Here is a 14,707-nt window from a genome sequence, read left to right as displayed (position 1 = left end):
GTCCTTTGGTCTGGTCCCCGGAAGGGATCCCAGACCTCGAAGACGACTATTGCCAGATGGCTGAAGGCCGGCATTGCCGCTTCCTACATCGGGACGGGGCGGACTCCCCCACCCGGTATTGTGGCACATTCTACACGCTCTCAGGCGGCCTCCTGGGCGGAGAGTCGATCGGTATCTTCGCAAGAAATCTGTAGAGCGGCCACCTGGAAATCGTTGCACACGTTCTCGAGACACTACAGACTACACCTCGCCTCGTCCGTCCAGGGACACTTTGGCGAACAGGTTCTACGAGCAGGCCTCGCAGGACCCCACCCGGGTTAGGGAAGCTTGGGTACATCCCACGGTCTGGACTGATCCAGGTATGTACAGGGAAAAGAAAATTATTACTTACCTGCTAATTTTCGTTCCTGTAGTACCATGGATCAGTCCAGACGCCCACCGCATTTGGGTTCTACTCCTGCTCAGCTGTATTTGGGGTCTGATTCGACTCACCTGTTATATGGTAGTGTCTTTTCTACTATGTTCTTTCACGTGTTCCCTGTTTCACTGTCTGTGACTGTTTTTCTTGGGGGTCGACACGAGTTGTGACCTCCCATCCGTTGGTGGGATGGTACAGTTCTCTCTGTTTTAAATTCAGCGGCTTATTGTTGCCGTCTTGTTTAAACTTGATCCAATTCAGGGGTTTTCTGTTTACTCGGGCTTTGATATTCTCGATACTGAACTCCTGCAGAGGGGGTAGTAGTACTTATGGTGATGCCCCCTCGAAGCTTTGGGCTGACTCCATCTGCTGGATTGGGGACATAACCCACGGTCTGGACTGATCCATGGTACTACAGGAACGAAAATTAGCAGGTAAGTAATAATTTTCTTTTCTCCCATATTTGGTAGCTGTTAAAGAGGCCAGCCGGTAGTATGTGTGAAGTTTACCGATTACCTCCGGCAATTGGGGCACCTGTTCTGATTTCCACCATGCTGCTATCAATGTACGAGCAGCAATAAAAGTATGAGAACAGAAACGTTGCTGGGGCTTATTTAGGTCATCAGGGTACACATGCAATAGGGCCGTGATAGCAGAGGCAGGAAGAGAAACTTGGAGGAGACCTCTTAACCAAGTGAAAAGACTCTCCCAAAGAGTTTGAATTTTCTGGCAGGTCCACCTGCCAGAAATAAGTTCCACTACTACCACATTTTCGCCAGCAGGAATCCGATGCAGCCGGATATATCCTGTGAATTTTATCTGGGGTGAAATACAATCTATATATCATCTTTTAGCAATTTTCACGCAGTCTGGCTGAAATTGAGCATCTCCTGGCAAAATGAAGTATGACCTCCCATGTCTGAGAGCTCACCTGCTCCCTCAGATCTACCGCCCACTGTCTCGCAAAGTTGCTGATCCCCAGTTTATCCGGGAATAGGGCATGGTATATCTTAGAAATAGACCCCTTTATTCTGTCACTATACTGGACCAGCGACTCAAACAGCGAACGGCCTGGGCGAAGCATTTTAGTGCGCTGTAGAGTCTGAATAAAATGGGCCACTTGAGCATACGCCAGAAAGTCTTTCGGGCTAAAGGGAAAAGTCTCCGTAAGTCCCTGCAATGATAGGATCGACCCTTGTGTCATCAGGTGCCTGATTGTGGTAACACCCTTATCCCCCCAGACATTTAACTGGGTGGTCTGATAACCTGTTGGCAGTCGACTGTTATGAAGTAGGGAAGTTTGATAGAAGTACTTGTATGCCCCAACTACTTGCCTATTGCTCTGCTTCCAGATATGCAAAGTGACTTTTAATGACCACGCAAGGTCCTTAATTGGCCTCCAAGTATTCCGTGGTTGCCAAAATATGGCTCGTAAAGCCATTGGGCCTAATATAGCTTGTTCAATAGACACCCATTGCTTAACTTCCATGTTAACGATGGATATCTATTATAGCTCTTAATTGAGCCGCCCTATAGTACCATAGGAGGTTAAGTACTCCCAACCCCCCCTGTGACTTCGGGAGATAAAGAACCTGACGAGCTAGGCGGGGGGGACGCCTACGCCAAATGAAATAAAAAATCCTCTTTTGCCAGCGTCGGACCATATGAGAGGACACGTAGGGAGGAAAACAGAGAAATTTAGGCAAGACCGTCATTTTGGCAATGGCTATTCTTCCCAACCATGAGAGAGTTCCCCAGCTCCACTGACTCATATCTAGAGTTAGGCTATTGACCAATGGTATATTAGACTATAAAGATCCGGTAATCTGGCTGTTAAAAAAATCCCCAAATATTTTATATGGGACTGAGCCCATTTATACGGAAACTTGTTACGAATATTTTGTATTTCAGCTGGGCCCAGCATCACATTGAGCAGCTCTGACTTAGAGAAGTTCACTTTAAGGCCGGCTACTTTGCCAAAGCTGTTTATTTCACGGGTAACCCCCTCCAGTGACAAGGCTGGACCTGTTAGTGTTAAAAGTATATCATCAGCAAACAGTGATGCTTTGTACTCCTCAGACCCTAAGCGAACCCTATGTATATCTGTAGCCTTACGTATCTTGGTCACTAGCGGTTCAAGATACAAGGCAAATAGCAAAGGAGACAACGGACATCCCTGCCTAGTGCCTCTGCCTATCGGGAAAGCAGGTCCGTAACCACTATTCACTTTGACCCTGGCAGAGGGTTTGTCGTACAACTGTTGTATCCATTGCAAAAAGAAGGGTCCAAATGCCTTATGCTTTAAGGTGGAAAACAGAAAGGGCCAATGAACTAGATCAAATGCCTTTTCAGCATCAAGGGATAATAATACCGCCAGGGTCTTAGTTCTACGTACCCACCAGATGAGATCAATGACTTTTCGTATATTATCTGCCGCCATACGCTGTGGAATGAACCCTACCTGATCAGAATGAACAAGCTGTGAGAGAAATTTATTGAGTCATTGAGCTAGAACCCGGGCCAGAATTTTTAGATCGACATTGATAAGTGAAATGGGTCTATAGGAGCCACATTGTGCCGGGTCTTTTCCAGGCTTAGCAATAACCGTGATACCGGCGGTATTATTATGGGGCCCAATGCCTTTGCCCAACCTAAGGTCATTAAAATACTGGGCTGGGGGTTCTGCTACTATGGATAGACACTTTTTATAGTAAACCCCAGAGAGACCATCAAGTCCAGGAGACTTACCAGATTTCAGGGATTTGATCACCATCTCTACCTCGCTGGTTAGAATCGGAGCGTCCAGGCTCTGTTGTTGTTCAAATGTCAAACTAGGCAACTCTAAATCCTGTAAATATGCATTTATATCGGTTTGTTGAATGAATCCCTCTGGCCTGTACAGAGACTGAAAGAACTCCGAAAAGGTGCTGCGAATTCCCTTCGAGGCAGTTAAGATATCCCCTGAGGAATTTTTAATTTTTGAAATATTATTTTGGGAAGTCCGGGCCCTAAGTTGGCAGGCTAAGAAATGACCCGCCTTATTCCCGCCCTCATAGTATTTGTTTGAGAATCCAAAGCATGAAGTATGCGCTTATTATCAAGTTGTGCTAATTCATTTTTTAAAGTAAGTAGTTTCTGAAAGCAATGCTTAGATTGGGTTCTCATATGTACCTGTGATAAGGCGGAGATTTTGGCCATTAAGTCGAGACGTGCTCCTGTTCCTGGCGTTTACAAGCTATTGCCCGGGAGATTATAATCCCCCTTGCCACTGCCTTGGAGCACTCCCAAAGGGTGCTAGAGGATACCCCTCTAGCTGAATTTAGATGAAAATATTCCTGCATATGTGTACTCAAAGTCCTCACAAAGGCTTCGTCTTGTAATAGGGATTCATTTAACTTCCAAAACCTACTTACCCTCATCTCGATCATCTAGATCGACCTCCAGGGCTATAGGAGCATGATCAGACCAAGTGATTACGTCAATTTCCACCCCCCGAACTTGATTCCCCAAGAGTTTATCAACCAGAAAGCGCGAGTAACTTTCATGAGGTGCTGAGAAAAAAGTATAGGAATGAGACCTAGGGTAGCGGCTTCTCCATATGTCGACAATATTCCAGTCTGTCATAAGGTTTCATACTAGTTTTCTACCAGACCCAGATAGCTGAGAGTGTGGGTGAGACGTATCAATGTCCGGCCTAAGGGCAACATTAAGATCTCCACCTAATATGATTGGCCCGTCCACATGTAAGGACAATGCGCCATGCAGTGCTTTCCAAAAGGGTCCTGGATCTCTATTCGGGGCGTAGACAGACTCTAATGTGCATTTTTTTATACCAATTTGGATGTTTAAGATAAAATATCTCCCATTCGGATCAGTAACTTGAGATATATATTCAAATACCAAATGCTTTGAAATCAAGATCCCTGTCCCCGAATATTTCGCCTCTTTCCCTCTGGCAGCCAAAAATACATAGGGGAATTCTCTGCACTGTATTAAATGCTCATGTTTGCGTTTCAGGTGGGTTTCGTGAATGAATGCGATATCTGCTTTTTGATGCAGCAACTCTTTTTGGAGAAGGAAGCGCTTTCTATGGGTATTGAGGCCTTTAACATTGAGAGAGACTATCTTAACCATTATCAATATTTAAAGGTAGCATCGCTTTAGACATAAGGAAAAATTCCTGCATATACTCAAATGGACCTTGGTTAATGGTTCGAGAGTGGTAATGTATCGTAACCGCAATAGCATTAAAGAGTAACAGTCTAAATCTTCCTGAATTGTAATAGTTTCCCGTATATACTGGCTCCACTGCCTTAGCCGCCATGATAAGTAAGGATTCATGCACCATCTTCTGCGAATCCACCCCCTGGGGGGGATACCTGCGGAACACCACCGACATCCCAACCTCCATCTCTCCTCCCTCCCCCCATGCCCACCCGCCAAGCTGATGTATCTAAAAATTTGGTTCAGCGCTTTCTACTTGCCTACCGTGAACACTAATAAGACTTGTCAGACGCATGACAACCATCAAATGTGGAACAACATTTTACAAAGCAAACTGTAAGTTCAGACCATGGAGTAAACTCCACGTTGCCCAATACTGTCTCCTGTTCTCTGGATTAAAGCATGTAGAAATCCTTCACTCTCAGCCCTTATCTGTAATAAGGTTCCCGGAGCCAACTGGTTGTCTGCGAAGCCGACCTCGGCCCGGCCCCTGTCGCCTCCATCGTAGGTCTACATCCGTAGCTGCAGGGGGCGCCAGCCTAGGAGCTGGAGTAAAATCGAAACTGATACCAGCTTGTGTGAAGCATTTTGCCGCCTCCACTAGTGATTTCATCCGGTAAGTGGTACCTTGATGTTGAAAAATCAGAGCAAACGGAAAGGCCCATCTGTAGCGAATTTCTGCACGCCTTAGGACTTATGTCGCCTCGCGCAGCATGAACCTCTCTTGCAACGTCGATGGTGCTAAGTCATCGTAGATGATTGCGCCATTTCCATTGGGGATGAGGTCGAGCCAACTTAGTGATATCTTCTTTTTGTTTATAGTGAAGAAATTTAATGATGATGTCCCTGGGCTGGTTGTTGCATTTGGGCCCTATCACCCGATGTGCCCTTTCCAGGTCCACCTGGAAGTCGTGGTCACATTCTTCTGAGGGATTCCCGAAGCAGTCCCAAAGATCTCGGCAAATCGCCTTCGCCGTCTGCATACTGTCTGCGTATTGCTCCTCCTCTGGGACCCCCTTAATGCGTATGTTGGATCTGCGGGATCGGTTTTTGAGATCTTTGACTTTGTCCCCCAAAGTTTCCAAGTCCATCATGAACTGCTTTGTTTGTGCTGAAAGGGTATCCATCTGTACACTGTGCCCATCCGCTCTTCCATCCAATTCATCCACACGAGAGCCCAGGGCAGCAAGATCCTCCTTCATATTCTCAATGCATGCTAGAATTTCTGCTTTGTGAGTTCGCAGATCCAACCGAAGTTCAATAAACCATCCCCGCATTTTGTCTCGCGTGGGGAAGTCCGGTCCTGTGTCACCCAAGGTAGCCTCCGGACCCTCTGTTCTCGCATCACCTGCATCATCTCCAGTATTACGCAGTCCTTGAGAGGTAGTCAGGGGCATCGCTGCCTCGGACAAGTTTTCATCCGCTAATTTGCTAAAAGCAAATTGCTTTAAGTCTGCCACTTTTCGACGCGCGGTCATCCTGGCCCCAAAATGCTGTAGAAGTTGTTGATTAAAAGTTGGTAGATCTGCAAGTTGTCTGGAAGTGATCTAATGAACCTTACAATGGCGGGGGGGGGGGGGGGGTGTCTGGGAGGGAGGAGACAGATACAAACTGAAGTTCAAGCGATTAACCCGCAGCGATGTCCACCAGCGTCCCCCCCCATTGTCTGCCTTTAGAAGCTCATGGTGATCAGGAGCTCTCTGGTTGCGCCGCCTGGCTGCTCCTCGCCGTCAAGCCCCTCTTCAATTCTGTTTAGATAGCTCTTATTATGGATAACAGGTAATCTCTTATGCTGGCTCTTCTGTCCCATAAAAGCAATCTGAGTGCAGTGTGTCAGTGACTGGTGCTCAACTGGGACTGCTACAGATGCCACTTTTAAATGCAACGGAGGCAGGACTGACTGGCTCCTGAATTTCCCCTGCTCCGGCCGCCAGCTCCCGCGGCTGCAGCAATTGTTGATCAGCTCTCCCTCCCGTTCCTCTCCAGCCCCGTCGTCCACTTAGCTCTCACAAAAACTATGGAGCCTCTCAGTGCTGATGGAACTATAGACTATTTTATTTAATTAGCTTTTGGGCTTTTTGCATGCAATTGCGTTGCAGCACTGAAAGGGGGGGGGGGGGGGAGGGAGTAAGGAGAGAGCGGTACTTCAACACCAAATCACCTGCTGTTCCCACAGTGTATGCCTCTGCAACAGTAATTTTGTCAAGGTGATTTTGGATCTTTTATTTTCCACAACAATTTACCTCTGAAGACAGATTCAAAGCTGGTTTCCTCTTTCCTGTCCCTTGGCATCTTCTCCTTCTCTCTTCCCCTACCCCTCTCTCTCTCATCTCCTGGCATCAATTTCCTTCTCTCCATCCATTGGAACCATCACTTTCTCTTCCTTCTCCCTCCACATTCCCTCTCCCTCTACTCTCCTCCTTCTCCCTCCACTCTCCATGCCATTCACATTATCTTCCCTTTTTCTTCACCCCCTGGCATTACTTGCTCTCTCCCTCCCTGGCATCCCTGGCATCACTTGCTCTCTCCTTCCCTCTCCCCAACATCATCTTCCCCTCCCTCACTTCCTGGAATCATCACCTTCTCTCTCCAGTCCTCCACCCCATTGAAATCATCAATTTTCTGTTTCCCCCACCTCCTGGCATCATCTTCTCTTCCTGTTCCCTTCACCCATTGGCATTACCTTCCCTTAACCTCACTCCCTGGCAACATTATCACCTTCCCTCTCCTTCCACCTTTCCTCCCCACCCCTTGAGTCATCATCTTTCCTCTCTCGACTTCCTTCTCCCCAACCTCTGGCATCATTACCTTCCCTTCTCTTTCCCCCCACACCTTGTGGCACACTTATCTGTCCTTTTTCCCACTGCATCCCCAGTCCTTGAACAGCAAAAGTCTGGCTTACCAAGTGCTGCTTCCTTCTCCTTTGCCAGCTTCCCTCTGCAGTCTGAACTGTACAGGGCCAGCAAATCTCATAAGCCTACAGAGCCCCATGCAGTTTTCATGGCAGAGGGGAAGCAGGAGCAGCTGCCGATACGCACTGCTGTCTAATGCCCCCTGCTAGTGGGAGGATATTCTTCAGGCCAGGAACGAAAGAGAAAAAGACAATGCAGCTGCAGCACTTCTGCACTTAAGCCATGAAACACTAGTGTGTCTCAGCACACCGGTTGGGAAACTCTGCTCTAAAGGATGTCTATTCTCACATACCCATCCATCCCGCCCGCCCACTAGCATTGTCTACACTTTATTGTGGAATCCTCTCACTACTAGTATCAGTTGTTTCCCTTTAATCTGTCAGCATCGCCAAGCATCTTTACCAAATGATTAGCTGTAGTAGCAGCACACCTCTGTTGTCAAGACATCTCTGTTTTCCCTTTCCTGGAATACTGGCTAGTGACCACAGCTTCCATTCATGAGTGCTGACCTCTTTATAGAAGTCAATTCAACTCCAACATTCATTAGGATTCCTAAATTTTTTTTTTTAAAACTGACCCTAAAACCATCTCAGAAAATCAAATTAATCAGTGCATACATTTGCTCTCTGCAGGAGAGAGCATTTCTTCCAACAGATCAATTTATGAAGCCACAGATCAACTTATGAAGCCACCATTTGAGCCATTGGAGTCTACTTTTCTCAAATTTCTCACATGGAAATGTTGCAATCCATGTCAACAGAAGAGTCTGTGACCTTCATGCTTTGGTTTATTACTCTCCTTATATGCAGATCTTCCACATGGTGCTTCACATCCACCCAAAGTTTCTACCAAAGATGGTCTTATCTTTCCATATTAATTGGGCCATCATGTTCCCTTCATTCTTTCCTAGGCCATATTCATGTGAAGGTCCTTACAGTGTGAAAGAGCATTGGCTTACTACAGAAACAGAAATCTGCCACTTTGTCAGGCTTTGCAACTATTCATCTTTATGATCCTAATCAACTGGGCATAGGAGTTCCCAAGCAAACATCCAGTTAGCTAGCAGATTGGATTCCCCATTGTTATGCCCTAGCAGGCCTTCAGATTACAAACTCTTATCAAGGCTCATCAAATGAGTTATGGCTACATTGGTGGCTCATCTCAGAGCAGTGGCCAATGAAAAGAGGAAGGACATCAAAGTTCAAGCAATGTCCATAAAGTTCAAGATTTTATTGTATTCCGGGCAAGCAAAAAGTTCAAATTGTCAGCATCAAGCCAAATCATTCATATCAATGATTTCATGGTCCCCTGACATGGACCGTGTTTCGAAAAGACCACGTCGGGAGGGAACCTAACAAAACAGTGAAAATTAAAACTGGAAAAAATTTCAAAACAGTGAAACATACATATGGGAATACACAAATGTTTGTGTGTGTGTGTGTATATATATGTATATATATATACATACACACATACAAAAAATAAAATATATATATATGTGTATGTTACTCCTGGGGGAATTCTGTGCACAAAAACTTAAAATTCTGCAAACTTTATATTGGTCAAAATAATACAATTTACATGACAGACTTTTAAGTAATTACATTTTAAATTAATACAGAAACAAGTTATTACTTAAAGATGCAGAATTTAAAATATTTTGAGCAGAATTACCCTAGAAATTCACTGTAAGAGTGTCCCTTCCACTCGCTCTCCCTAGTCTCCTGACCACTTTGCCCTCTCAGGCCCCAACTCCTCTTCCTGCCAGTATCTCTCCCCTCCACCTCTAGGCTTAACCCATTCCACTCTATCGCCAGTCCCAGAGTTTGATCCCATTCTCAGACATACCCCTCACACAGGCTCCCTCTGTCCCTCCCTCTCTCACACACATGCTCCCTCTCTCTAGTACACAATCACACACCCTATACAGGCTCCCTCACTCTCTTGCGCACACACACATCCCCTCATACAGGGCCCTCGCTCTTGCATACTCACCCACACAAGCTCTCTTTCTCTCTCTCACACATACATCCTCACACGGGCTACCTAGGTCTCTCTCTCACGCACCCCTTCACACAGGCTCTGTCTCACACATACATAATCCCTTCACACAGGCTAGCACCCTCACATACACATGATCCCTTTTTCATACACAGGAGCTCCCAATCTCTCACACACATGCATACTCCTTCACAATCTCCTCATATAGACTCCCTCTCTCTTAAACCCACACTCAAGCATCCCCCTTTGCTCTCTTACCTCCCATGCTCTCTCACCCTCCTGCTCGCTCATCTTCCCCCACATCTCCTCCCCTCATATAGGCTCCCTCTCTCTGAACCCACACTCAAGCATCCCCCCCCCCCTTACCTCCCATGCTCTCTCCCACATCCATTCTCTCTCACCGGGGCCTTTATCTTCTCCGCGAGCGGAGAACACTCCATTTGCGGCACATGGGGGCCTTCCATCTTCGCTGCGAACAGCGCATCGGGACCTTCATTTTTGCAGCGATCAGTGCGTCCCACAGCACACACGGGCCTTTGACTTCACACGCTTTGTTCACGACATGCTGGGGTCTCCTTTGCTATTTTCTGCACCGGGGGGGGGGGAATTCTGCACAAATTCTGCATTCCGCAGTAGTACAGAATTCCCCGAGGTCTAGTGTGTGTGTGTGTATGTATGTATATATATATATATATATATATATATAATATAAACAGGAACCAATTTGAAGGGAAAATTATAGTGCTATCCATAATCGAATATCTGTGCGTGGTAGAGAATTTTTATTAGTAAAAGCATTCATGAAAAATATTTGAGTCTTTAAAGAAGTTTTCTATAATTGTTTTAAAATGTGTTTCTAAGGGCACCCATGAGAATAAAGAGACATATATATAATGTGAGAATAAAATGTTGTGCATAATGTGTAGTAATACAAAAAGTTTTTAATGTTCACAGACTTACCCATAGGTGATAGGGTACTCATCTGAAATATGAGAAGTGTTGTGGCCTGAACACTGAAATTGAAATATATGAAATTGTGTATATCACAATGAAGGAATACAAGAGGTAAAAAAAAAAAAAAGACATGAAATCTAGGATGAAAATGATGAAAAATGAAAGGAACTTACTCCCAAGCGAAAGATTTCTAAAAAAGGCTATTGGATAATGGCTTGGTTCTAGAAAAATAATCCCAAAAGAGTAATCTTTGAGTGTGTAGGTACAGACGAGCAGGAATGTGATAAACCCAGCTATCAACGGCACAAAGACGATGGTCAAAGGAATAGGGTAAGAAGATGTGTATGAAAAAAGGGGAGGAAACGACAAATCTAGCATATGTAAATAGGTGAGAATATATAAAAAACGAAGTCGGGTAATAATAAAGAGTAAGGAGGACTGTACAGGGCAAATCCAAAGGTGATATAAAAACAAAATAGCTGTCAGCGCAGAGTCGCTGGTCAGAAGAATGGAAAAGTTCAATAAAAGAAAAAATACAGGATGAAAGCCAGCACAGAACCAAAACAAGTTAGGACATACAATTGTCAGAAAAGTAAAAAAAAACAAAAAAAAACAAAACAAAACGGGGGTGGCTGTATATAAAGACATTTCTTACCGGAAACATTTTTATCTTAGTAGTTTTATTGGGGATTTAGCAAGTCTAATACAGAAAGAAAGTTACCAGTGATAAAGGCACAATAAATGAAAAATAAACAGTGTCCAACAGCAGAAGCACATAGACATTCAGAACTTACCACAGTTTACAAGCAGGCAAGGGAAACACTAACTAAAGCTTGCAAAAAGTCAGGAGCACAAAAGTGCCAGTTTTATACATACAGCAAATGGCGTGAAAGTTAAATTCAGGTGATAAGTGACAGGAACTGTCAAACGTTCAAAAGGACCACCCAAAAGACTGAAGTAAGCCTGGGAGTTCCTTTCTAAACAGAGGTCATGTGATAAGTAACAGGAGCTTTCAGACGTTCAAGGGGACCTCCCCAAAAAAAAACTGACGTAAGGCAGGGAATTCCTTTCAAAGGGACAACTAGCTATATGAGTAAGACTAAGGGAAGGTTCAAAAGACAATGCAAAAAATTGAAATTGGCAAAGGGGAGCAAGCAGGTAAAGAAAGACCAACAGAAAAAAAGGAAAAAAGAAAAGAGGGGAGATGGAAATAGGGTCAGGGGCGAGGGAAACGGGGACAAAGGGTAAGGCAGGGAGAGGGGGAGAAAAAAAGGAAAGAGAAAACAGGAATAAGGAGGGGAAAGGGAAAAGGATGGAAAAGGGAATATGTCTATATAAATAAAATTTGAAAGAAGGGGAAGAGAGGTGTTAATAGGACAGATGGAAAAAAGTCTGAGACATATTTAAATGTGTTGCAAGGACACTTAGAAAAATAGACCATTCATTGTTAATATTAAGACCATGCAGATAAATAAAATTAAGCATGTGGATCCATCTTTGCTCTTGTTAAAGAAGTGTGCGGGAGAAGTTACCACTGTGCGGAGATGGATAACAGATCTCTATAACAGTAAAGCGTAAATCCTTGAGAGTGCTGAAAATCTTGCCAGTGTTTGACAGGGGGGCATTCTCCTTAAGAAGTCTAAGGCAGGAACAGTATCTGTTTAAGATATCTGCAAAGCAGCAACTTGGTCATCCATGCACACCTTCACATCCCATTACTGTCTGTTCAATTTATGAAAAAGTGACAGTACATTTGGACATGTAGTTCTGAGTAGTCTATTCACCTAATAGTCTTCTCTCTATGGTGGGGTCTGGATTGCTTATTCAGTAAATGCTCTGCTGCAACCTTCAGCTTGGGACTCCCCATGTGTCATGTCTAATTCAGCCCTGCTTGTTGACAGAGAAAGCAAGTTTGCGCATATAAATGGTCTTCTCTGTAGACAGCAGGATGAATTAGCCATGTTAAATACCCACCCCCTCCTTGGAGAGTAGCCTATTTAGCTTGACTAAGCTATAAAATCAACTGAGAGCTTACAAGATAATGCCCTTGCATTAAGAGAGAAGGATCCATTAGGCACTGTTGGATGATGTCACCACATGTCATTGCTAATTCATACTGGTGTCTATGAAGAACATGGTTTATGGTAAGCAAGCTTGCTTTCTGTGGGAATAAAGAAAGGGAGGAAGAACAGAGCTAATTCTAGGGGAGCATTGCAGGAATCTTTAACTGGTTAAATTAACTGTTTTCTTTGACTCTTTGCTTTATGTATTTTAGTGGTCTGGAAGCCCGAGCCCATAGTGAGCAGTTCAGTGCCTACTTTCGATTACCCAAAGAAGAAAGCCTTAAAGAGGTCCATGAATGTTTCTTGTGGATCCCATTCAGTCACTTGAGCACTCTGGGGAAGATGTGCATTTCAGAGAACTATATCTGCTTTGCCAGCTATGCTGGGAATCTCTGCAGTGTAATTATTCCTTTACGAGAGGTAATACCAATGAAAACAGAGCAAAATTATACAAATTTCTGTGATTCCAAAGGATTACATTTATCATATTTTTTTCTTGTTATAGAATTGAGCATTTCTTTCATTGTTGATTAGCTAATAAATATGGGGTATTGGTGTTTTGAAAATTTCAGTAATTAAAGGTTAGGTACATGCTTTTTTTCCTTCATTTCAAAGACAACAATCAAGGGCATATTAGTTTCTCCATGGACAAGCATGATAAACTCATCCACTTAACTGGGTAATGTCATCTGATAGTGCTATCTAACAATTCCAAAATGGAAAAATTCTGTGAAGTGATTCAGGTTTGGGATACTTTGCAAATAGATCTCTTTGCAACTTCCTTCAACAACAAGCTTCCTGCATACTTCTCCGGGAGACCAGCAAGGAACAGAGTAGCTGTGAATGCTTTCTCAACTTAATGGATTCTACATTGTCTTTGTGTTTTTCCCCAATTCCACTAATATCTAGGATGGTTCAAAAACTAAAAGAAGGGGAACAAATAATTTTGATAGCCCCGGCTTGGCCTTGTCAAATTTGAATTCCATGGCTATAACACTTAGCCATTCAGTAAACAAGATTAAAGATTTTCCCTTCCCTCCTCATGCAGTTCTATGTGAATCTCCTACATCTGAACCTTCAGTCTTTGGCTTTGACTGGTTGGATGTTGAAGGTCAACTAGTGCATTTTATGCACTTGCCTGCAGAGGTAAACAAAGTTGTTCTTTCAAGAACGTTTTCTAACAGAAGTTCTCATAACTTTAAATGGAAAGAATTTGCTATCTGGTGTTAATGTTTTAGTTAAGATCCCTTTAAATGTCTTGTATTTTCCTTTCTCTGATATCGCCTCAGCTAAAGGTAGGCAAACTACAGCCAATTCCAGCCATGAAACGCCTTTCTTCCGGCCTGTAGTGACCCTATGTGTATTGGCCCATGGTGATGTTCTTTGCCCACTCAGCCCTGACTATTTCCCAGCTTTCTTCAGACCTGACATGAAAGTAGATGGCTGTCCCCGTGTGCCTCCTTTCTGTTTACCCCATGATCAGCTGATTTTTTTTAAATTTTTTAAAATGTTATCACCATGAAAAACAGAAGTCAGGTTTGCAGTGATTTAAAAAAATTAAAGTAAAAATAAGTGGAGCTGATCACATAAGAAATTGCCATACTGGGTCAGATCAAGGGTCCATCAAGCCCAGCATCCTGTTTCCAACAGTGGCCAATCCAGGCTACAAGTACTCAAACACTAAGCAGATCCCATTCTACTGATGCCAGTAATAGCAGTGGCTATTCTCTAAGTCAGCTTGATTAATAGCAATTAATGGACTTCTTCTCCAAGAACTTATCCAAACCTTTATTAAACCCAGCTATACTAACTGCACTAACCACATCATGTGACAACAAATTCCAGAGCTTAATTGTGGATGAATGAAAAAGAATTTTCTCCGATTAGTTTTAAATGTGTTACTTGATAACTTAATGGAGTGCCCCCTAGTCCTTCTATTATCCGAAAAAGTAAATAACTGATTCACATTTACGTGTTCTAGACCTCTCATGATTTTAAAGACATCTATCATATCCCACCTCAGCTGTCTCTTCTCCAAGATGAACCCATGCTGTACTAACCTCTTTAGTCTTTCCTTATAGGGAAGCTGTTCCATCCCCTTTATCATTTTGGTCGCCCTTCTCTGTACCTTCTCC

The 14,707-nt window shown here is 43.9% G+C and overlaps 1 protein-coding gene across 5 annotated transcripts in view; it reads left to right on the top strand.

Moving 5' to 3' along the window:
* The window catches only part of TBC1D8B (TBC1 domain family member 8B), a 508,282-nt gene that overhangs the window by 127,409 nt on the left and 366,166 nt on the right, over window positions 1-14,707 (top strand). For all 5 annotated transcript variants that reach the window (XM_029607571.1, XM_029607568.1, XM_029607567.1 and 2 more), the window contains exon 6: window positions 12,785-12,992. In XM_029607571.1, coding sequence (XP_029463431.1) covers window positions 12,785-12,992 — 208 coding nt within the window. The remainder of the gene's footprint in view (window positions 1-12,784; window positions 12,993-14,707) is intronic.

Source organism: Rhinatrema bivittatum, chromosome 6 (assembly GCF_901001135.1).
Source record: "Rhinatrema bivittatum chromosome 6, aRhiBiv1.1, whole genome shotgun sequence".
NCBI classification, from domain to species: Eukaryota; Metazoa; Chordata; class Amphibia; order Gymnophiona; family Rhinatrematidae; genus Rhinatrema; species Rhinatrema bivittatum.
This window is presented reverse-complemented; position numbering and strand designations above follow the sequence as displayed.